The sequence below is a fragment of the Oryctolagus cuniculus genome, chromosome 19, assembly GCF_051225735.1.
Source record: "Oryctolagus cuniculus isolate XC-2025 breed Fujian yellow rabbit chromosome 19, ASM5122573v1, whole genome shotgun sequence".
NCBI classification, from domain to species: Eukaryota; Metazoa; Chordata; class Mammalia; order Lagomorpha; family Leporidae; genus Oryctolagus; species Oryctolagus cuniculus.
The window spans coordinates 44,124,308-44,149,359 of NC_142885.1; the positions used below are offsets into that span (position 1 = coordinate 44,124,308).

General features: G+C 45.1%; 1 protein-coding gene across 6 annotated transcripts in view; it reads left to right on the plus strand.

Annotated features, from left to right (window-relative positions):
* Window positions 1-25,052, plus strand: part of LOC100350325 (exportin-6) — a 122,698-nt gene that overhangs the window by 54,362 nt on the left and 43,284 nt on the right. For 5 of the 6 annotated variants that reach the window (XM_008257959.5, XM_017342572.4, XM_017342571.4 and 2 more), the window contains 4 exons: window positions 177-254; window positions 7,557-8,010; window positions 11,182-11,308; window positions 18,302-18,411. In XM_008257959.5, the coding sequence (XP_008256181.3) occupies window positions 177-254; window positions 7,557-8,010; window positions 11,182-11,308; window positions 18,302-18,411 (769 nt within the window). The remainder of the gene's footprint in view (window positions 1-176; window positions 255-7,556; window positions 8,011-11,181; window positions 11,309-18,301; window positions 18,412-25,052) is intronic. The other variant, XM_089321220.1, reaches the window with a different exon arrangement.

The window sequence follows — 25,052 nt, forward strand, 5'->3', positions numbered from 1 at the left end:
GGTGGGCAGTGCAGTGGTGAGGCACGGCTGCTAGCTGCCAGAGGACATTGGGTGCAGAGAGAGATGTTTAAATATTGATGTTTGATCAAAGGTGTCAATGAGTCATTTCTCTAAATCTGATTTTCACATGTGGGGCTGTATGACTCTCTTACACTCAGTTCCTTCTTTCTTGATAGGTATCTTGGAGACTGTCTGGGACAAGCACAGCGTCACTGCCGCCACTCCACCGCCATCCCCGACCTCAGGAGAAAGTGGTATGGTCCCTGTGGCATTCCTCTTGTTCAGTGCAGCAGGGGATCTCAGCAGGGTCAGCACCAGCTTACCTACCTCAGATGTGTGTTGATTCTTCCTTAATCTCTCTTTGGCCTTATTCCGTTTTGGCCCATATTTTCCATGTAGCAAATTTTCAGCTGTTCCTCATAAGTACTTGTACTGTCTTACATAATATTTTGAACACTGCATTTTGCTTCTTCCTTGCCCATCATGAAGAGGGTGCTTTTTTTTTTAATTTTTATTTATTTTTTTTTAATTTGAGAGGGAGAGACAGGAGAGAGTAAGTTTGTCTCCAGTGGTTCATTGCCTAAAAGCAGTCGCTGGGACTAGGCCAAGCTGGGAGCTGGGAATTCGATCCGGGTCTCCCACGTGGGTGGCAGGAACTTAGTTATTGAAATCGTCACATTTGCCTCTCAGCATGTACATTAGTAGGAAGCTGGAGTTAGGAGCCAGAGCTGGGTATCAAATCCAGGCATTCCAGTAATGGGACATGGATATCTGAACTACCAAGTCAGATGCCTGTCCTGAGAAGGACCTTTAATCTTCTTCTCTTTTTTAAAAGATTTATTTGTTTGAAAGGCAGAGTTAGAGCCAGAGAAAGCAAGAGGTCTTCTATCCACTGGTTCACTCCCCAAGTGGCCACAATGGCCAGGGCTGAGGAGTCAGGCTGAAGCCAGGAGCTTCATTCAGGTCTCCCACGTGGGTGACAGGGGATCAAGCACTTGGGCCATCTTCTGCTTTTCCAAGGCCATTAGCAGGGAGCTGGATTGGAAGTGGAGCAGCTGGGACAGGAAAGGCTTTACCTGTTACACCACAACACCGGCCCCTGGCACCTTTGATCTTATGTTTATGTTGTCCACTTCTGCCCGTTCAATGTATAATTGCTGTCCCTCCAAATTTGTTACCCTTTTTTTTTTTTCTTTTCTTTTCTTTTCTTTTCTTTTCTTTTCTTTTGAGATTTATTTACTTGAAATTCAGAGTTACACAGAGAGAGAAGGAGAGGCAGAGAGAGAGGTCTTCCATCTGATGGTTCACTCCCCAGTTGGCTGCACCGGCCAGAGCTGTGCTGATCCTAAGCCAGGAGCTTCTTCCATGTCTCCCACACGGCTGCAGGGGCCCAAGGACTTGGGCCATCATCTGCTGCTTTCCCAGGCCATAGCAGAGAGCTGGATTGGAAGTGGAGCAGCTGGGACTCGAACAGGCGCTCATATGGGATGCCGGCACTGCAGGCGGCGGCTTTACCTGCTACGCTGCAGCGCCGGCATCATAATATAGGCTATGTTTTTTTTTCCTTCTCTTTTCCTCCAATTTCCTGGCCGCATTGCTTGTCCTGAGTTGGTGTGAGCCTGGAGGTATGCATTCTGCAGAGGTTGCAGGGTGGGCAGCTGCCCCAGGGAGGTACACAGGAATGTGTGAAGCTCAGGGGAAGTTCTGTTGGCCACCAGGACACACTGGGGTCCAATTGGCAGTAGTCAGCATTGGGTTTCCATTGGTTAAGAATAATTTGCTGAACGCCTGTACATATTTGCGGTGGTTATTCAATAGTGTGTCGATTGCTGGTTATTGTACACAGTTACTGATATCTCTTTCAAAAGTCAGTGCAGGTCATCTAAAAATGACTAATTTTAAGGATGGATGGAGAAAGGAAATTGTAGCTGAGCAGGAACTGTTGGTTTCTTAATGCTTCTGTTGACACTCAGTGATCACAAATGCTTTCCAAGTAGAGTACATCCTGTGAGTTGGCACATTCTTCTTCCTGTCCTGTAAAGGTTGGTGTGGCTAGTGAGAAACGTTTCCACATCTTTCTTCCTTACCTAAGGCAGTGGGCTGTTGAAATGAGGCGTCTCTAAGCCCAGATGTAGCTTGTTGTCTGCATATGCAAGTTGAAATGCTTGCAGTATTATTTACAGTTTTAAATATATCATGAAGTTTGGGGGACTGCTCATAGTATGCTAATTTATTCCAAATTCCATATATTGTACTTGGATTGCAAACTGTTAGAGAGTTTAAGAGTCTATTTAAAGTCTGTAAGAGTGGGACTTTTATTTGTACTATGTGCAACCATCATTCTTTAGGTGGATATTTGAGGCAGCTTAGCAGATTTATATTTTACATTTGAATGGTTAATGAAAGATTTGCAGAGGTTACATGGATTTAGTTTTATAACTGAACGAACACTTTTCAATACTGTACAATTTGCAGTCTTTAAGCTCTTCATTTCATGTAAATAGAGTTCACAAAGAGTAGTTCTTCCACATTCGATTTGTCTTCAGGTGGTGCAGGACCAGCTTAGCATTTGGTTAGCAGTGGCCATTTACTGTGGTAAGACTTGTTTTTCTGGGATTCTTTTCCACTGCTGAAAGCCATGTGCTTTAGTTGCCTTTGATCAGATGTGTGCTTTGAGCTAGCTCAGTTTATGCTGTGGTAGGCTTTATTTTTCTTGGGGCCAAGTTAGGGAACATCAGAACTAGATGGTTACCTCTTAGGTGTTGCCTCAGTTTTGTTTGTGAGGCTGAGTGAAATACAATGTGAACTGACGTTGCCTTCATATAGCAAAGCCAAAGATGGCATGCCTGCTTACTCAGAACTGCCTCTTAGACAGTATTACATTTTTTTAAAGTCTTGAATTTGGTTTGAGGAAAGCAAAGTAACTTGAGTCTGTCGTGGGGGATGGTGGCTAGGAGTTAAGTAAGCTTTTAAACTGATATACTTCCCCTTTAAAAAAAAAACAAAAGAATTGCGTATTCATTTTTTTCTCTTTATGATGCTTAAGTGAAGTCATCAGGTCTTGCTTCATTGATTGGAAACTGCTGATGACTTACTCAACATTTATTTTGATGTTTTTGCTCAACTGAGTATGCAGTTTAGACACCAAGTTAAGCACTGAAACTTCTAGAAAATCGTGCAGCTTTTTGACCACAAGCTTAGTTTTGTAGAGGAAGTCCATCCTGAGAGCCCTTAGGGCCAGTGAGTAAGCAGGCGGATTCCTGGCACATCCCGCCCCTGCTTGCCTGAATTCCCCTGCAGTCCCCCGTCATTAGTTCCTTAGGCTTTTCGTCTCTTTTCCCTTATGTGTTCTTTTAATTGAGCTTTCTGTCTGAACTGAGGCCAGGAACCTGTCTGAACAATTACTGTGACGAGATGTAGAAGAAGGTTTGAGGGGTATGTATGGAATAGTTCTCAGGATGTTCCGGAATCATTGGTTTGTTTCCTAACCCCACCCCCGTAGTGGCCCCTCATCTCACTAGAACAGACTGCAGTGACATGGGGTGGTGGTTTTAGCTCCTGTTTACAAATAAGGGAACGGCTCAGGTAGTGTAACTTGCTGGGCTCCCATCGCCAGTGAGTGGTGGAGCAGGGAGAGATGTGAAACATCATTCCAGGGGTTGGCCTTAACTGTGTCCCCAGTTCTGCCCTGCTTCCTTCCCCTGCCACTCACTCTGTGCCCTTGAGTGGATCCTTTATACCTTTTCTGGCTGTCCGTGTCCTCGGTTGCAAAAAGAGAATAGATGTCTCTGAGGGTGAATGAGAGCAGGCGGGCTGGTGTGCCTGCCTTCAGGCTGTGCCTTTCTGCTGCGCTTGGGCAGCCTCCACCTCTCTGTTTGATTGGACAAATGGGAAGAAAAATGTGTAGTGAATGAAACTATGTACAGACTATAGTTCTGAGTTAGCTTTGATGGGCAGTAAAAGTCAGAGTGTCATATCTTTCTCATCCACACATTGCATGGTTTTAAATACAGATCTGTGCATACACTTCTCACCGGCTGCAGGCCTTAGTGACTCGCAGGTGAGGTGAGCGTTAAATGAGGATATGCAGGTGAAGCTTTCAGTGCCTGGCTAAGCAGAGAACAGCAGTACAGCAAATGGTGGCTGTTCTTATTGTCATGGATGTTTGTTCTGAGAACCAGTTTCTGACTGCATGTGCTGATTTTTAGACCTTTGTTTTGGGATGTCTTGCTTGTGAAAGATGAGCAAGTGTAGCGTCTATGCGTGTTTACTTCTGGTTCTGTGCTCCTTTCAAGGCCAGCGTTAGTCCCTGTGCCACAGCGTCTCCATCCCTTCACTCTTCATTTCCCAGGAGCCTCCTTGAGAAGACTACGAGGGCAGTGTGTTACCTGGGTCTCACGTGCTTGAGGAAGAGTCACCTTCCTCTTCACACATGCTTTGCCCTGGAAACTGTAGACCCTGTGCTACTATATTCTGGCTTTGAATGTTACTGTGAAGAAATCGGAAGGAGACGTTTGCTCCTTTGTGAGTGTGCTTTTTCTGCCTGCATTTTTTCCTCATCCCTCAGTTTCTTAGTATTGATCACTGTCATTTGTTTTCTTTGGGACAGAATATGCCCTTTTATTTTATTGAGTCACATCTATTTTAGGAAAGTTCTCTTAGAGTTTTGATTTTTTTCTCTTTTGTTTTCTCTAAAATAATTGTACAGCTTTCTTCCCGTTTCATTTTGGATGATTTCCTTTAGTTCAGTGCTTGCGAAAAATTCAGCAAGCAAAAGAAGCCCCTAGAGAGCTTGCAGAGCATGGATTCCTGGCCCCTTCCGGTTCTGCCGCAGTGGCTGTGGGAGTGGGTCTGGTAAATTCTAGTTCTGTTGGTGCAAATTCTTGGATCCACTGACCATGTATAGCCTGGGGGGGTGCTCTGATTTTGTCCTTGGGGCCCCTTTACTCTTAAAAACTATAGAGGTCCTCAAAGTTTTTTTGAGTTACATCCATTGATATTAAAGGTAAGAAAATTTATAAATATTTGTTAATTCACTTAAAAATAGCCATGATGAATCCATTATGATTGTTAAATTATATATTTTAATAAATAACTTTATTTTCCAAAACAAAAAGACAGATTTACTGAAAGAGTGGTGTTGTTTTACGTTTCTGCAGATGTCTTTAAATATGAGGTTTAGTGAAAGACAGCTTCTGTGTCCTGTCTGATGCAGTAGCACGGATAACGCAGCCCCGGGAAAGCCCTGCCGTACACCTGCAAGACAGCAAGAGCCAGGGAAGAAAAGAACATCTTGGTGTTTTTTTGTTGTGTTTTGTTTTTTAAAGATTTTATTTACTTGAGAGGCAGAGTTACAGACAGTGTGAGAGAGAGAGAGTGACAGAGAGAAAGGTCTTCCGTCGCTGGTTCACTCCCCAAATGGCCGCAACAACCAGAGCTGTGCTGATCCAAAGCAAGGAGACGGGAGCTTCTTCCAGGTCTCCCACGTGGGTACAGGGACCCAAGGACTTGGGCCGTCTTCTCCTGCTTTCCCAGGCCACAGCAGAGAGCTGGATGGGAAGAGGAGCATCTGGGACTAGAACCGGTGCCTATTTGGGATGCCGGCGCCGCAGGTGGAGGATTAACATACTGAGCCACAGCACTGGCCCCCATCTTGGTGTTTTTTTAAAAATAGCTTTGAATTTATCAACTCCTAAAAGCATTTTGGACCCTCTAGGGTTCCCAGGCCAAACTTGAGACTTGCTGCTTTGTAATGATGTGTGGTTTAAACAATGTAAACCACAGGTGCTTATCACAAGTGCTTAGTTGTAGCACTTGAGGAGTATGGGTTTACATCAGGCTCCTCTCATTTATCTGTTCCCCTCATCTTCATTCTCCTCCTGCCCTAGTTCCCCACAGTGAACAGCCATTTTGTATGTATATAGTGTACATCCTTTTCTCGGGTAGCATGTTGTACACCCTTCCTGCTTTGTGTCCACGTATTTCAGTATAAGTAATGATGTGGTTTTGCTGTGATTCCATGGCTGACTTTGGTCCAGCTCCCGTCTGGAAGGTCTCCCCACGTGTGTTGCCTGGGCCTGTTAGCCTATGGCATCTGCATCTGCACCCCCAGCTTTTATCTGTTTTCTCTCTTAATGAGGACCCCAGGCTGTCTCCAGTTCCCACACCCGCATAGACCACTGCCTGTCCCCTTATGAGGATGGATTTGGAACTTTGCCAGGAGGGGAGTGATCAGGTGATAGGCTATATGAATGTGTCCCAGGACTTTGGAGTGCCAGGATCCCTTCAGAGTGGCTGTTACTCCTGCCAGTGCTGCATGGACATTCCCACAGCCACTCCTCACCCTGCACATGGGCCATCCTCCAGTGTTCTTTTCCCATCCCCTTTTAATTTGCATTTTCTGATTGCTAGTGAATTTGATATCTCTGTGTGCACTTGTTCCCCCTTCGAATTTCTTCTGAAAATCGTCCTTTGTGTCTACTACCCACCTGCATATTGGGGTTGTTCTTATGATGGTACAGCATTTTTCTTGTATATTTTACATTTTGGCCCTTTGTGGTGTTAGAAATTGTGACTGTATCTTCTTGGCTGTCTTATCTGCCTGGTCACTTTCCCGTAATTGTTTTCATTGATTAGAAACTCTTTAATTCTGACGTTATTGAGTTTATCCTTGTTTTAATTAACAATTGTGTTTGGGTAGTTTTTGTAAGTCTTCTTTTTCCTGGCCCTACATTTCAGTTAAGAGCTGAAAGTTTTAACTCTTTCTTCCATCGAGTTTTGCTTTATATATGGTATTAGGGATTTTTAAAATTCACTTCATGACCATATATCATTTTTTCAAAAACAAGATTGTGATTTTGGGGGGACATTTGAAGAAAAGAATAATTTGGATAAGCATGGAGTTTTACAGCTGCAAAACAGCGCCCCATCCCCACTTTTTCTGCCTCCTGGAAACTGCTACTCCACAAATCTTAACTGAAACTAAATTTAAGTCAATGCTAAGGTCATATCCATATTTCCCCCATAAGAATCAGAATAGGATGTTACTTTGCTTTGCTGTGAACTTTTTTTATTTTTAAAGATTTATTTATTTATTTGAAAGGCAGAGTTAGAGGGAGACACACATACACACACACACAGAGCAAGCGAGAGTGCTTCCATCCACTGGTTCACTTCCCAGATGACCATAATGGCCAGGTTTAGGCCAGGAGCCCAGAGCTTCTGCTGGGTCTTCCACATGAATGAGGGACCCACACACTTGGGCCATCTTCCACTGCTTTTCCCAGGCACATTAACAGGGAGCTGGATCAGAAGTGGAGTAGCTGGGTCTTGAACCAGCGCCTGTATGGGATGCTGGCATCACAGGTGGCAGCTTTACCTGCTACACCACAATGCCAGCTCTCTGCTGTCAACTTTTTATAACTGGCATTTAAAACTGAACATATTGATTTCTGAGGTAACTGAATTGATTGATTTTTGTCTTTGAAGGAGAGTACCTTAAAGTAGTTTGTAGGAGATCTGATAGTGGTGCCCTTCAAAGCCTTTTTTACTTTCAGGTGACCTTCTAAGTAATCTGCTGCAGAGCCCTAGTTCAGCCAAACTGTTGAATCAGCCAATTCCCATCCTCGATGTGGAGAGTGAGTATATCTGTTCCCTGGCCTTGGAGTGCCTGGCCCATCTCTTCAGTTGGATTCCTCTGTCTGCCAGCATCACCCCGTCCCTCCTTACCACCATCTTCCACTTTGCGCGCTTTGGCTGTGACATCCGGGCTAGAAAGATGGCGTCGGTTAACGGCAGCAGCCAGAACTGTGTCTTGGGTCAGGAGCGTGGCCGGCTTGGGGTCCTGGCCATGTCCTGCATCAATGAACTCATGTCCAAGAACTGTGTGCCTATGGAATTCGAGGAGTATTTACTGCGTATGTTCCAGCAGACTTTCTACCTCCTGCAGAAAATCACCAAGGATAACAATGCCCACACGGTGAAGAGCAGGCTAGAGGAGCTTGATGAGAGGTAATGAAAGCAGGCGTGCCGCCGGTTGTGCCCTGAGAAGGGGCTGTGACTGTGTATCGCGCTGTGCCGCATAGTGTTTGTAACCCTCTTTGCTTTCAGAATATGGGGCTTCTGGTGAGGATCAGAAAGGTAGGTGTGCATCAGTAAGTCCGAGATGAGCTGGAAGGGCTAGGGTGGTAAAGGGAACTCAGTTGAGTTTGAAAAGTGATGTGAATTGTGCAGGTTTGTTGTCTCTTCCCCATTCTCCTCCTGTCCTCCCTTCCACTCCTCTTTCCCCCTCTTCCTCACTGTTTGCCTGCAGGTCTGAGGTGGTGCAGGAACTGAGACTGCTGCTCATGCGTAGCCAAGCACAGGAGAAGAGGTCCATGGAGGTACAGGCGTCACAGTCGCCTTTCTCACTTGGCGTTGCTTGTCAGTTTCTACCGTTTGGTTTTCCCAAGTGAACATCTTGCAGTGTCTAGGAGTGTTGTTTTTATGTGAGTTTTACACAGACAGCAAGTTATCATCCAAAGATAAGGATGGTAATGTGGTCACAGGTTGATACACATCTATGTTTATTTCTTTATCGCTTCCTTGAATGGACCCTAAAATTCCCTAAAAGAGGACTCTGCAGAGGACTCTGAGTCAGGGTCTCTCTGTCTACTTCCCTTGCAGATGATGTCATTTCTGCATCTGACAGCTTCGTTAGCATGATGCTACCGCTGTGTAAAAACACGAGGGAAATTGGACAGTCCTGTTGTCTGCTCTGAAACTTCCAGGCTGATAAATTGTGTTGACTTAGCAGTAAATATTTATAGATTACCTAGCAGCAGAAGTTATATTTTAATCAGTTTTCCTTGGAAAGTTTTTTGTTATTAAGTGCTACAGAGTTAAGCTATTTCCTTTTCTTTAGAGTATTTGGTAGAATATGTGTCTAAAGCTAAGAAGGTTTAGTGCTTTTTAAATTGGGCTGTTTTAAGTTTTCTAATGTTAAAAAAATTGATACATAAGATAGTTTTGGTTCGGTTCAATGTAAATAACTTTTGTGTTATATTTGCTTTGTGTAATCACAAAGGAACTCTTAATGCCATAGGTATTTTTTTTTTCATTATTTGGTCATGGCTTTCTGTATGAATTCAAAGAAATCAATATTCATACAATTTCTTATCTTTTTTAGCTTTAAGAAAGGTTGTTATCATCATATGTTAATTTAAAAAACTAGCTGCTTGTACCACTTGTCAAATGTTGGTTGTTTTGAGTTTTACTTAAGCACAGTACAGTCATAGACACCTTGTTATGGCTTACATTTGGAGGGTATGGGTTCTCTGTGTACTGATTTGTTCCATGTAACTGTTTTGCTCTTGGTTTTATATTTTAATCCTATGCTTCCTCTTGCCCTGTGAAAGCTGAGAGGTGCCTGGAAGCAGAAAGGTGACATAAACAACCCTGTGTGCTTGCTTCCTGGCTCTGGGGTCCCTTACCACTAATTCTAAACAGCTCAATACATTCTCAGTTGTTTAGGAGCTGCTTAACCAGGCCCTTGGCTTTTCTCCTCATACTCCACTGCCTTTTTTTTTTCTCTCTAACTTTCTACTGTTCATTAGCACCTGTACCAGAAGGTGGGCAAGGGAAAGAAAATGAGGTGAAATAAAATCTGAAAGCTTTGTTGTATTTTTTTTTTAATTGGGTTGGAGCTTAAAATAAAATCCAAATGCTTGATACTTTACCCAGGACTTCTCTTTGTTCCTTTTTGGGTGGTAGGGAATTGAGTGCATCTTCTTAAAGAGCAGTAAATTGGTTGATGGCTTTGAGATCCATGTAAAACTATGTATAATGTAATGAGAAGACTGAGTGAGGAACGAGGACTTCCTGCTCGTGAGTTTTAGTGTTGGAGCCCTCAGAGGGAAGTCTCTTCATGCTCTCCTCTCTCTGAAAACCATTGATTTTAGTGCCTGTTTTTCAAGTATTTGGCCCATGGTTCCCAAAGACAGCCATTTTCCTTATCAAAACAAATTTCTGTGTATTTTCAAAGGCTGCAGACAGACACGTGGATGTCAGCCAGCCACATGGCGGCCAGGCAGGCAGCTTGGCTGCCCGCAGGGGCACAGGTCCCAGGAAGAATGTGGGCCGTGCTCTTTGAGGAGCAGTTTTCTTCTTCTCCTTTCCTATTTCATACACCTCTGCTCTGAAAAACAACCTTTTGCAGTTATGAGTTTCAGAATTGCTTTCAGCCATTATTTAACTTTTGGCTAAGGCCTAGTAAGTCTTCCCTTTGTTTTGTTGGTCTCTGAAATGTAATTTAAGAGGGTATGTCCATCTCATTTTCTAAGCACCTTTTGGTATTTAGGGGCTTAAAATGACAGTTTCTGAAATGTGGGAGTGATGATGTGCTGTGTATTTAATAACAAAACTCTCTTACCCTTGCAGCCGTGCCCCTTACTCTTCTGTGAAATGATTTTGTGAATACAAATGAATTGGGAATTCACTGTAAAGTGGAAAGAGAGAGCCTGGATTGGGCCCAAAGCCCCGGAGCCAGCTGAGTGGCCTGGGGCTGTCACTGTATCTCACTGGGCTCCATCTGTAGACTGGAGGCATCGGACTAAATAGTCTTTGAGCTTGCCCAGCTCTGCCAGGCACTTTGCTTTATATTCAGAATCACACTTAGAGTGGTGCAGGATGTGCTATGTTTAATTAGCACAGGGAGCCAGAGCGGGGAAATGAACATTAGTTTAGAAGCCTGAGTATACCTTCCCTGGATGCCTGAACTGACTTGTTCTTACATGAGCACTATTGTACTATGTTGGCCTCCTAGCAGGGAAAACCAGCCTTCTGGATTTGCCGGGTTGAAATGACTCAGTGATCTGCCCGGGAGCTCTATAGCAGTAACTCTGCCTTCACTTCATTTGGGTCGTAACATGAACGAGTTAGAAGATCTGAGGGCACTAGCTTTAGGAAGGCGTTAGGAGACAGTGTCTGAGGAGTAAAGTTGCTTTTCTGCTATGTTTCAGGTGGTAATGGATTGAAGGGTTGCCTGTCCTGTAGGTAATTGTTGCAGGCCTTTATGTTTTTAAACTGAAAATTTATCATAAAGCTGTACAGTTTCTGTGAAAGAAGTTTGGATTGAATTTAAGTCCTCTTCTCTGGAGGTGGCTGGGTTTCTTAGGTCACCTTTTGTCTTCTTGTCTCATTTAGCTACGTTGAGAAGTTTACTGACTTTCTGCGGCTCTTTGTGAGTGTTCACCTAAGAAGAATCGAGTCCTACTCCCAATTCCCTGTGGTGGAGTTTCTGACACTTTTGTTCAAGTACACGTTTCACCAGGTAAAGCACCAAAACTGTCCTTCCCTCCCCGGGAAACAAGTCTACCATGTTCATTTTTGGGAGTAAGCCTTATTTCCCAGACATTGATACAGAGCTTGCTGTGTAAAGCTGAAATTTAGTCTTCATAGTGACCCTATGGTGTAGGTACTGTGACTGCTATTCTCTCCTGCTTTCCAGACCAGAGACTCAGGCTCAAAGGGTTAGTTGATCAGGGCTACACACTTAGCAAGTGGTGGAGCCAGGCACTGGACCCAGAGTTTGCTCTTAATTAATCACTGTTATGTTAGAGAAGCAGAATGCAGAAAAAGTATGAAATTAGGACCTTTAGTTCTATTTTGTTCACTGAAACTCTGCACAAAATTATTTATGGTGAAGCTCTTGAGAGGTAGTTTTGGTGACGTTAGTTTTTCTTTTTTTCCAATTTAACAACTAGTTTGTTGAGCCTCCTGTTGTATTTCAGGAGTGAGACATACCACCTTCACAAGCAGGGCCTGTCTCTGATTTTCTAGCCTAGGGACCTGGTGTTCTGTGTGGACATATTTTTCTATTGAGGTATAATTTTACGTGCATAAAATTCTCTTTGTAATAGTACACTTCAGTGATGTGACGTGAATTGATACAGCTGTGCAGTAGTCACCACAGTCCAGTAGGCATTTCTGTCATCCCTATCCCTCGTGTGTGTGTGTGTGTGTGTGTGTGTGTGTGTGTTTTACAAAGCCTTTGGTTAAAGTATGGCACTCATACAGAGAAGTACATAAATAGTAGGCGTACAGCTTGATTAATTTTCCCCAAATGACCACACCATCTAAGGTAAGAAATAGGACATCACCAGTACCCCAGAAATCTTCCCATGCTCCTTTGTGGTCACTTCACCCCCTTCTCTCCAGAAATAATCCTAGGATCGACCTTAACACTAGATGAGTTTTACCTACGGTGGATCTTAAAATGAAAGTGTATAGCATGTGCTTGTTTTATTTGCATTCTTGATTTGCTGTGCCGTTTGGGAGAGTCATTTGTGTGGTGTGTGGCAGCGGTTTGTTCATTTCCATTGTGGTCCAGGAAGCTGTCGTCTGAAAGTCCACTCCACTGCTGATTTGATTGCCGTGAGTTCTTGGTGATCATGTCTCTTGCTGCCGTGAACATCTTCTGTGTGCTTTTTGATATACAGGTAGATCTTTCTGTTGGTGCAAGGGTAAGGAACCTTTTCTCTGCCAAGGGCCATTGGAGATTTATAACATCATTTGCATAGCATATGAAATTACCAACTTAAAAATTAGCCTGCTATAGAGTGGTTGGATTTTGAGTTCCACCTGTGGTTATCTTGGCAGGGCCAGACCAAATGACTTCGCAGGCCATATAGGGCCCACAGGCTGCTTGTTCCCCAGCCCTGGATAGGGACTGAAACTGCTGGCTTGGTGGGGGTATCTGCTTTAAAAATAGAGTGGCTGAATGAGGCTGGAAGAGAGGCCAAGTTCTAGGCTGGAAGGAGTGTATGTGTGCAGGGGGGGATTTGGAACAAGGGTTTGGTGTGAAAATTCCTTTATCTCCCAGTGAGACTTGGCATATATGAATAAGAGTACTGAATATGAGGGTGAATCATTCCTGGGAGAAGGGACAGGAGGAAGAGGACCAAAGCCCAAAGGAGAGTCGGGGTGCCAGACAGAGGGGCCAGGGAGTGCAGAAGAAGCAGAGAAACCCGCTGAGCTCCCCAGGCCTAGGTGGGAACAGAAGAGGTGATGAAGAGGTTGTGAGAGGGGGAGGGGATGTAGGAGTGCAGCCTCAGAGATGGGACCGTTTTGAGCTGGATATAGGAGAAACGTTAAGGAGACCAGGAAGAAAGGAGGATTTGAGAGCATATAGACAGGTATAGGGAGTGTTTAGTGGGTAGGTTAAGGTAGCAGGGTTGAGAAAGGTAAGGAGCCATTGCTGAGGTCAGAAAGAAGGGGTTACCTGGAAAATTCGGTGGAAATGTCTGGAAATTTATTCCCTTTGTAAAAGGGGATCTGAAAGGAAGCTGTAAAAATGGTTTAAAGTGTGCATGCGTTTGCTATGCTTCCTCCTTTGGGCTTGGTCCCAAGGGATCTGTGTTTGAGCTCTGGTGTGTCTGTTAGGTCTGGGTCCTTGAATAAGCCTTTAATTTCCTTAGATTTCAGTTCTTCCACTTAAGAATATTGACTGCAGTGAAGATGGGCTTCAGGGTCATTCCTGGTGCTCATTGTTAAAAAGATCCATTCATTTGAAAGGCAGAGTGACAGAGTGAAAGAGAGACAGAGACAGAGAGACAGACAGAGACAGAGACAGGTCTTCCATCTACTAGTTCAGTCCCCAAATGGCTGTACCAGCTGGTGCTGGGACAGTCCAAAGCCAGGGCCCTAGAATTCTATCTAGGTCTCTCATGCGGGTGACGGGGGCCCAAGCACTTGGACCATTATCTGCTGATTGGAAGTGGAGCAGCTGGGACTTGAACCAGAACTCCAGTATGGGATGTGGTGTCATACACTGTGCCTCAATACTGGCCTGTCTAGTGCTTGTTTTTAATTAATTTTTCCTACTAGATATCTGTGTGTTTTCCATTGAACTGGAAGTGGTGGTTTTATATACATGTATATTGGGAGCAGTAAGACACATGTTCTCGCTTTACCCAGAGGTGTTGTTGGCCAAGCTCCCTTCTCTCCTGTCCTCCTGTACGGGAAATTTCCTTTCTGATCTAGACTTGCTAACTGTGGGAGTGGGTGTCCTTGAGGCCCAGATGGAAAGGGATTCTGAGCGTCAGGCAGAGGGATGAGAACCAGGCAGGTGCCCTGTTTCTGCTTACTGTAGATTGGCTGCCCTTGCTGGGGAGGCAGAACAGAGAAAAGATGGCGCATGTCCAGGATCAAGGCCTGATGGCAGGGAGTTCTTTGAGTTAAGACTCAAGAACTAAATGGTCTCCAGAGAGAGCTTTAAGCTCTTACCTATTCACTAAAAGTAGGGTCTTATTTTCTTCTATCTTTGTTGTCTGTAAAGTGGGAAAATGTCTGGCTTCTTTTTATCTAGATAGTTATTATGAGTACTTAATATTTTTGTCTTTCTAAAATTCTGAAAGTTTTAAGGTAAACATTTTGAAAGATCAATAAGAAGACCAAGAATGGTGCTACATTGTCTTTCTTTAACCATTTCTCCTTTTCTGCATTTTTTAACAGATTAATTTATCAAAAGGCAGAGTTACATAGGGTGGGGGATGGAGGGAGAGAGAGAGAGAGAGGAAAGAGATCTCAATCTTCCTTCTGCTGGTTCACTCTCCAAATGGCTGCAATGGCTGGGGCTGGGCAAGGTTGAAGCCAAGAGCCAGGAACTCCATCCAGGTCTCCTACATGGGTGGCAGGGGCACGACTGCTTGGCTATCTTCTGCTGCTTTATGGGATGTCAAGCTTTAACCCACAACGTCAGCCCCTCTTCATTTATCTTTCTTTCTTTCTTTTTTTTTTTTTTTCTTTTTGAAGGCTTATTTTATTTATTTGAGAGAGAGAGGGAGAGGGAGAGAGAGGGAAGGAGGGAGGGAAAGAGAGAGAGAGAGAGAGAGAGGGAGAGGGAAGGAGGGAGGGAAAGAGAGAGAGAGAGAGAGAGGGAGAGGGAAGAAGGGAGGGAGAGAGAGGGAGAGGGAAGGAGGGAAGGAGGGAGGGAGGGATGGAGGGAGTGAGGGAGGTCTTCCATCTGCTGGTTCACTCCCCAGATGACTGCAGTGGGCAGAGCTGAGCTGATCCAAAGCCAGGAGCCAGGAGCCTCTTCCGGGTCTCCCACATGGGTGCAGGGGCCCAAGCACTTGGGCCATCTTCTACTGCTTTCCCAGGCCATAGCAGAGAGCTGGATCAGAAGTGGAGCAGCCGGGACTCGAACCTGCGCCCCTATGGGATGCTGGCACTGCAGGTGGTGGCTTTACTCGCTATGCCACAGTGCTGGCCATACCATTGAACCTTTTTATTTATTTATTTGAAGGCCTCAAAGAGAGAGAGGGGAGACAGAGAGGTCTTCCAGACCTGCTGGTTCACTCCTCAACTGGCCTCAATGGCCACGACTGAGCCAGGCCAAAACCAGGAGTCAGGAGCTTCATCAGAGTCTCCCATGTGGGTGGCAAGGGCCCAAACACTTGGGACATTTTTCACTGCTTTTCCTAGGGTATCAGCAGGGAGTTGGATCAGAAGTGGAGTTGCCAGGCTGCGAACTGGCATCCATAAAGGATGTGGCGTCCCAAGCTAGAGCTGCTACATGACAATGTATGTGCCCTGGATCAGGGATGTTAAGAGCCACATCTCGTTCTTATTCTTTTCCTTATTTGTCTTGTCACCTTGGTAAGTGACTCTAATTTAAGATGAGAAGAAGACAAATATCTTTCTGCTTTCCAAGACTGTTAGAAAGATCAAATAAACCAATGCCAGTCAAAGCTAAACACTGTAAGCCCTCCCTTTAGCTGCTTAAAGAGAACCTGTCAGGGAGCAGTTTAACAGTTATGACACCCGCTGCCATGTTGGAGCACCTGGGTTTGATACCAGGCTCCGACTTCTTGCTAATGCAGACCCCAGGAGGCAGCAGTAATGGCTCAGGTAATTGGGTTATTGCCACCCATACACATCTGTTTTAACCTGTGGCCCGCAGTCCTGATACATCCCCTTGGATTCTCACTGCTTATCAGAACCCTCTGGTTTTGCTGTGCTTTTGCCTGACATAGCCCAACCATGGCTGTTGGGCATTTGGGAAGTGAATCAGTGGGTGAGAAGTCTCTTTCTGCTTCTTAAATAAGTAAAGAAGTGAACAAATGAATGAGTGAGAAAATGAATAAAATTAAAAAAAAAATTTTAAAAAGAATGAATAAAATTTAAAAATGTCAGTGATCCATTAGCCCTGAAATCTGAAAAGTAAATCTGAGCATATATACAGGTACATTTAAAAATAGGTCTATGAAGATCCTGGAAAGTTAAGTGACTCCAGATGTGGAGTCAGCCTGCCATGTTTTGCCTTTCCCAACCTGTGTGTGCAGTGATTGTTGACGTTCAGGTCAGGGGCAGCTTGGGCCTGGTGCAGCGTGCAGGTATGAATGTGAACGGTGGTGTTCCACATCGTGCTGGGCTGTGTCTGCTTACCTTTGCTTCTAGTCTTGAGCCATACAGTAAATCCTTAATCAGTCCTTAATCAAAGCCACACGGATGGCATGCAGGACTGTAAAGTACTTTGACGTGGCCATGAAGGCTAGATACACATGGTGGCGCTTTTTAAAAAGCGCTTGCAAATGCTCTGACCAGGTGTTTTCCATCAAGGGGTCTGGCGGGTATTTTCAGATGAAGGAAGGACAGCTCACTCAGGGGAGGCTCAGCTAGTTGACCAGCTACCCATATCACTTCTGCATGGCTTCTTAGGCTCCTACTTGTTTTCCTGGTTCATTTCATGTCATAGACGTCCTGGTTTGCCAGGTATGAGGTGGAGACAGGGTGTGGTCGTCTTGTTTCCTCAAGTTGCTCCTGTCTGTGGCCCTCATGGAGCTGCACAGGTTGTGTTCCAGGGCTACCCTTTGAGTTGTGAGGTTGGACTTCACCTGGTTTTTTTTTTTTTTTTTTAAAGATTATTTATTTGCAATTCAGAGTTAACACAGTGAGAGAAGGAGAGGCAGAGAGAGAGAGAGAGAGAGGTCTTCCATCCACTGGTTCGCTCTGCAATTGGCCGCAATGGCTGGAGCTACGCCTATCTGAAGCCAGGAGCCAGGAGCTTCTTCCAGGTCTCCCATGTGAGTGCAGAGTCCCAAGGGCTTGGGCCATCTTGTACTGCTTTCCCAGGCCACAGCAGAGAGCTGGATTGGAAGTGGAGCAGCCAGGACTCAAATCGGCACCCATATGGGATGCGGCACTGCAGGTGGTTGGCTTTATCTGCTGTGCCACAGTGCCAGCCCCTCATCTGTTTTTTTAAGCTATGGTTTTTGTGGCTCAAGAGTTCAGCTTAGGTGCAGAACTTTCACTGCATGCTACACCCAATGTTTTCCCTTGGGCAAGTTTCTTTTATGGTTTTGGAACTTTGGGATTTCCTGTGGCTCACCAATTGAAGGAAACTGATCCAAGAAGATAATAGCATTATTTCTTTCCCCATCTCATCCTGACCCAAGTTTGAAGTTCAGTGAGGCAGTCACTAGCAAAGCCAAAGGCTTCTGGGAAGTAGTGAGAATCTGAGTGGGTATGTCAGGGATCTGGGGCCACAGGTTGAAAATGGATATGTATGGGAAGGTTCATGTGTTGGAGAGTGTAGTGCATGGATTTTGTGTGAAATAGAATTGTAAGGCTCTTGAGAAAGTAACCCAGGCATGGGCTCTACGTGGTTGCTCTTGCCTTCCCACTTTGTGCCCACCACTACCGAGTTAGAGGTTGCTGTTAGCCTGTTTGACAGCCCTACTTCTGCAAATGCTACAGTGCCCTGAGGGTCAGACTTAATGAGCTCAGTTTTCAGTCTCTTACATAGGGAGGCTGCAAATGTTACTTTCCTGACGCTCAGTGTATAAACCTGTCACCTTTGGAGCCACTAAACTTATTTTTGGTGGTAGCAAACCATTTTCTGGGATCACGTGCTCCAATGATCAAGTTTTCTAGGATGCAAAAGGATCTGATCCTACCCTGACCTTGAACAACTCATGTCCTTGGATCTTGGTTTTTCTCTAAAACAGATTCAACTTGCATGGTCTGGAAGAGCCTTCTCTACCAGCCTCAGGCTTTAAGATCTTGGCCCATTTTGTCCTCAGATTGTCCTGCCAGGTGTCTCCCCAGTACTGTGCTACCTGGTATGCTGGCTTTGTTAGGTTCAGTAGGGCCCAGTGGTGAAAGTTGATGGGTTAAAACCCACTAGTTAGGACTACTAGGAAACTAAGGGAGTCTAGGCTTACGGTTTCACCATTCTGGTGGAAATGAACACTGGTGTGTGTGTTTCTGAAGAATAGTTGCATGAAGTAATCTCATTGTCTGGATTTCTTTTGTACCATAGCCTACTCATGAAGGTTACTTCTCTTGTTTGGATATCTGGACGCTCTTTTTGGACTATCTGACAAGTAAAATTAAAAGTCGTCTGGGAGACAAGGAAGCAGTTCTCAACAGGTAAACCCCAGAAACACTGATGACTAGAGATAGTCATTGTCACCACTTACTCTTGTGGCCTGAAAGGGCAGCCTGCAGTGCGACCAGACCTGTCCAGTGAGACTGGGCCACGGGCGCTGTCTGGGCAGTGATACTACTGAGTATCTTCTTTGTTTTTGTCTTTTAAATATCCTATTTTCTTAACTTTTTTTCTGATTAAAAAAGTAATATATATTGTTAACCTTTAAAGTGTGATATTGCTTTTGTGGTATGTTACTTTTTTTAAAGGCCCTTATTTTAGAGATACAAATAAGTACCTACATTTATTGGATGAAATGATGTGACATCTGGGGTTTGCTTAAAATAACCCACTGGGGTAGGAAGGGAAGTGGTGGTGTGTAGAAGAGGCAGAGCTGGCCCTGGCTTGATCATGATATGAAAGTTGCCTGCTAGGAACTGGGCTTACTGTGTTCTTATTCTTTTCGTATGTGTTTGAAAACTTCCTAAATAAATTAGTAAATACCTGTCATGAAAAAATATATTTATTGTTAAAACTAAGAAAAGATGCATAGGAAGATGTAAAGAATTTAACCTATAATCACACACTTTTGAGATAATCTCTTGTACTTTTTATTGTATTTTTTAAATTATTATTTATTTGACAGAGTTAGACAGTGAGAGAGAGAAAGAAAGGTCTTCCTTCCGTTGGTTCACCCCCCCAAATGGCTGCTATAGCCGGAGCTGTGCCGATCTGAAGCCAGGAGCCAGGTGCTTCCTCCTGGTCTCCCACGTGGGTGCAGGACCCAAGCACTTGGGCCATCCTCCACTGCCTTCCCGGGCCACAGCAGGGAACTGGACTGGAAGAGGAGCAACCGGGACAGAATCTGGCGCCCATATGGGATGCCGGTGCTGCAGGGTTTGGATTAACCAAGTGAGCCATGGTGCCAGCCCCTATTGTATTTTTTTAATACAGAAAATGGGGAGAGATTTGGTTACCCCTTGTGTTTCTGAAGTCCATTTTTCTTGCTTGCAGGCAGAAAATATGTTTCCTGTACAATATGATCTTAGTACTCCCTGTGTGTTGACAAGAGGGAGGGGAAATTGGAGATTCAGCATGCTAGGAAAATAAAGGAAGGATCCACTTAGGGAGGAAGTAAAATGGCTGCTTTTCTTAGTGAGACACATACATCATATCCTCAGGATGCGGGCAGTTAGGAAGGAGACAAAACGCTGTCTTTTACGTTGTAGGTGCAGAGTGGTTTCCATGTAAATTAAACCCAGCTCTTGGATTTGTAGTATACATGTGCAGTAAGAGTCGGAGAGTACTAAGTAATCTAGCCCAAGGCACTTTATTGTACTTAAGAGGGTCTGCAGATCTTACTCAGTTTGGGCATGATTCTTGCTTCTTTGCACAGTATGTGTGTATGTATGTATGTATTTTTAAAGAGTTATTTATTTGAAAGGCAGAGGTACAGAGAAAAAGAGAGAGGGAAATCCTCTATCTCCTGGTTCATTTCCTGAATGTCCACGATGGAAGGGGCAAGGCCAGTCTGAAGCCGGGAGACCAGGATTCCATCTGAGCCTCCCACGTGAGTGCAGGGGCCCAAGCACTAAGGCCATCCTCCACTGCTTTCCCAGGTGCATTAGCAGGGAACTGGACCTAAAGTGGAGCAGCTGGGACCTGAACCAGGGCTCATCTGGGATGCTGGTGTTGCAGGTGGTGGCTTAACATATTGCACCACACTGCTGGCCCAGCACAATATTTGTAAGAGCAGTCAGATTAAGTGGTCACTGTGTGTGAGACATGTTCAATGGGTGAGGGGGTTAGAATAGTGTGGATGCCATCACTGCATTTCAGGCAGCCCTTGGTCTGAATTCTGTGTTTGTAGCTTCTGTGTAGCCACTGAGATCTTCTGTGTTGTCATTTGTAAAAAGGGGAGGATGATAATAATTGTTGAGACATTCAATGAAATAATGAAATAGCATATTTAGACCACTTGGCACATTGCAAGTGCTCAGTCTTTGGTGGTGGAGTTAGTGAACACTGTTGCCCCAGAAATGTGCCGAATGGAGTGGGCTGGAGATGAGAGACTCCCCCTGGGAGAGAGATCAGACGCACATCTACAGCCGTTTCAAAGCTGTGGTTCTGTGACTTGTTAAGATAAAGAGATATTTGCATTGCAAATTTAAGCATGTTTTTGGGTGCTAGTTCTCAAACATTATTTTTGTGATTGCAGAATAGCTTCCCAGTTGCTATGGTTTCCGTTCACATGTGCTTAATGCTAGCATTCTGTGTTCCTGTATCAGATACTGTTACACAATAGTAGATCCTGTTTTTGGTGAAGTGGCCAACTTAAGCAATTTTGTTTTTGAATGAGTTGTTGACTAAAAGGTACTTCCACCCATATATTTTTCTTGTATGCTGAACAGGTATGTCTTTTACTCCTGTGTTTGTGCCTGATTTTTCTATATTTAGTAGTAAATACATATAGCTTCCAGATTGCACAGGCTTGTTGAGAGAATCAACTGAAGAAATGATTACTATGAAAATGCTTTTTAAAGCACTGTAGGAATGGGAGGTGTGAAGAATATAGTTCCATTGAGAAAATCCGCAGCAGCAGCCTGTTAGTATGAAGTGCACACTAGTGCAGACCACTGTGCCAGTAGAACTGGCAGTAGTCTAGAGAGATGAGACGCCTTGTCTGCTTCTGCTCAAGTCATATGCTGGTCACATTTCCCCTGGCAAGGGAGACATGCTAATACCGCTCCTGTCGGGTGGTCAGGATTTAAGGAAGCCCTGTATCTAAAATCCCTGGCTCAGTGTCTGCCTGTCGCCGTGGTGATACCAGCAGCAGTAAGTAATAGAAATTATTGTCCCCTGGCTGTGCAGGAGTTAAGGGACAAGGCCTGTGGACAGTTAAAAGGCCAGTAGCCACTTGCAGGTGCTGGCCTGCTTGCCCAGGCATCTGTTCTGCTGCCGTGGTTTTTGTTAGTGGTGCAGGCTGAACTGCTTTAAACACGATGATTGTTTCCCACTGATCATTTGACTATCATTCTAAATGAGACTTTGAAATTTTTCTCACTAGGTTTTTTTTAAGCATATACTTCTGTATAACAGTTTTATACCTTTAGTAAGCAAAGTAAAAAACTCTTCAGAGTTGGTTTGTGGTTTTTGCTGTTACGGGGTGACCAGCATGTGAACTGCTTGTCCTGTCAGGCACTCCCTAGTAGTCTAGGGAAGGAGATTGCAAAAATGTGGGTGTCAGTCCACTGGGCTGCACAGAGGAAATATTTGAGCTTCAGCTTATAATAAATTTTTAGGGGGCTGGCGTGGCACAATAGGTTAAGCTGCTGCTGGCAAAGCCGGCATCCTGTATTGGAATGCCAGTTTGAGCCTCGGGTGTTACGCTTCCTTTTTTTATTTTTTTATTTGACAGGTAGAGTTATAGACAGTGAGGGAGAGACAGACAGAGAGAAAGGTCTTCCTTCCATTGGCTCACTCCCCAAATGGCCGCTGCGGCCAGTGCTGTGCCATTCCGAAGCCAGGAGCCAGGTGCCTCTTCCTGGTCTCCCATGTGGGTGCAGGGGCCCAAGCACTCGGGCCATCCTCCACTGCCTTCCTTCCCAGGCCACAGCAGAGAGCTGGACTCGAAGAGGAGCAACTGGGACTCGAACTGCCGCCCATATGGGATGCTGGCGCTGCAGGCTTTGGATTAACCAAGTGAGCCATGGCACAGGCCCCATGTTATACTTCTGATCGAGCTCCCTACTGGTGCACCTTGGGTCCCTGACACCCATGTGGAAGAACTGGATGGAGTTCCAGAGTCTTGGCTTCAGCCTGGCCTACCCCCGCCATTGCTATTTGGGGAAGGAAACAGTGGATGGAACCCCCTCCCCCCCCTTTACCCTTTCTCTCTCTCTCTTTTTCTCTATCTCTCTGTCCCTCTCTCTACTTTTCAAATAAATAAATCTTTATCATGTATTTTGGGTCACCCTTATGTTACATATGTATGTAGATGTGCTCAAACCTTTTTTAAATATGTGTGTGAGAGTGTACAAGTGAGAGAGAGAGCAGTGCTTCCATTGAGCTTGTTCCCCAGAAGCCCACAGTGGCTGGGCCAACCTGATGCCAGGGGCTGGGAACCCGCTGCAGATCACCCACAGGAGTGTAAGGACCCAGTCACTCGGCTTTCCCGCTGCCTCCCAGGGTGCTCTTCAGTAGGAAGCTGGAATTGGGAGCAGAGCTGGGTGGGACTCAGCCCCGGGCACTCTGCTGTGGAATGCAGGCTCCCAAGCAGCAACTTCACTGCTGGCCAAACACCTGTTCCTCAAAAGCTTTTAAATGAAAGTGTTGAAAGCTTGACAATCACCCCAGTATATCAGAGAAGTTCTGTTTTGCCACAGCAACTGGTAAAGAGTGCTGGCTGCTGGTGGTGATGTTTATTTTAGCTGAGAGCTTGTAGAGGTGATCAGAGGGCTTCCAACTAGTGACATCTATCTGGGAGAAGATGGAATGCTTTGGGAGTCAGTGTTTGTCTCTTAAGCTGTAATTTCAGAAGCAACTGATCTTGCAGGAAGCAGTCAAAAATGTTTTCTTGGTGTCTTAATTGGGAAACGTAGGTGTGGTTAAGTCACAGAGGCAGCACTCAGTTCCTGTCCCTTGTGGTTTATAGGTTTTGCATCATTCATCACAACAAAGTGGTAGGCATTGTAGGCTACAGATTTAGAAGCACAAATGTACATGGGTTATTCTTGGTTATAGGAACTTGGAAGTCGTTAACTCTGTTCCTGCTCAGTTGAGAGTGTTCCAGCGTTTCTTGACCAGAACTATAGAGAATTGCAGTTGTGGTGTTATTGGGGTGAGCCTTCTGTCATGTACCCTGCTGAGCAGAAGTACTGGGGGGCTAGATTGTCCTGATTGCCATTTTGAGGTGGTAGCAAGGCCTGGATTTCAGTTTTCCTTTTCCCCATTCCTATCTGGGGATGGTTGTGCCTTCCTCTTAAGCTGTTGAGAAAATGGAAGGGATCAGTGTGTACAGGGTACTCCCACGGACAGTAGGTGCCCCATCCATAAACACGTGTTTTTTCCCGTTCTCTGCCACTCCCTTCCCTTCATGCTTGTCAATGTGAAGGGAGTCGCCGGTGTACAGGAGATGAGGACACCTGAGTGCGTGAGGCAGCCTGAAGTCATTGCATCATGTCCTGTGAGCTCCTTCGGCAGGAGAGTGCTGGGGGGTGCTGGCCACCGCGGGCACAGTGGTTCTGGGTGACATTTCACTGGGCAGTAAACAGAGGAGTGAGCGTGAGAAAAGTCGCTGTTCTCTTTGTGGCGTGGGTCACTCTGCTTACTAAAGAGGAAGTGCTGCTGTCACACATGGCATTTTGGTTCAGCTGATCGAAGGTGTTACCTAGGCTTACATCAGAGCTCTGATCACTTTCTAGCTCCTGTGAAGAGAGATCCTTGCTGCTGACTGCCCCAGAGAGCAAGTGAATGTGCTGTTAGTTATTTTATTGAGTTGAAAAAAACTCAATATTCAGGATCATGCTTCAGTCTGTTGTTATCTAACTTGGAATTTTATTTGTTCCCTGTGTGTTTATTCTTTTTTGGTTCAGTTCATTTATTGTTTATTCATCCTGTTTATTTATTTATGAGTCTCAAAGAGACAGAGAGAACCCTCATCCTCTAGTTCACTCCTCAAACGCCCATAATGGTCAGGGCTAGGCCAGAGCCCAAGCCCAGAACCAGGAGCCTAATCTAGTTCTCCCACAAGGATGGCAGGAAACCAGTAACTTGAGCCATTACCTGCTACCTCCCAGGGTCTGCATTACCAGGAAGCTGGAGTTAAAGCTTGGCCTGGGCATTAAACCCAGGAATGTGGTAAGCAGGTGTTTTTTTTTTTTTAAGATTTATTTATTTACTTGAAAGTCAGAGTTACACAGAGAGAGAAGGAGATGCAGAGAGAGAGAGAGAGAGAAAGAGAGAGAGGTCTTCTATCTGCTGGTTCACTCCCCAGTTGGCTGCAATGGCTGGAGCTGCCCCGATCTGAAGCCAGGAGCCAGGAGCTTCTTCCTGGTCTCCCACACGGGTGCAGGGGCCCAAGGACTTGAGCCATCTTGTACTGCTTTCCCAGACCATAGCAGAGAGATGGATCAGAAGTGGAGCAGCCGGGTATCAAACCGGCACCCATATGGGATGCTGGCAGTGTAGGCAGTGGCTTTATCCACTACACCACAGTGTCAGCCCCAAGTAAGCAGGTATTTCAACCATTATCTTACCTTCTGGGCTAAAGGCCCACTCTCATTATGTATTTATTGAGTATCTGTTATGTAGTTAGCTTTATATTTGTAATTTTATTTCATCCTCAGAACTTGTGAGCTGTATAGGTTTATCTCTCTTGTGTATACAAGAGCTTTTTTGTTGTTGTTGTTTATTTTAATTTTATTTGAAAGGCCAAGAGACAGAGGCTTGGAGACAGAGATCTTCCATCCTCTGGTTCACTTCCCAGATGCCTGCAAATCTGGATTGGGCCAGGCTGAAGCTGGAAGCCTGGAACTCAGTCAGCATCTCCCACATGGGTAACAGGAACCCAACTACTTGAGTCGTCATCTGCTCCCTCCCAGGATGTGCATAAGCAGGAAGCAGGAATCAGAAGCAGAGTTGG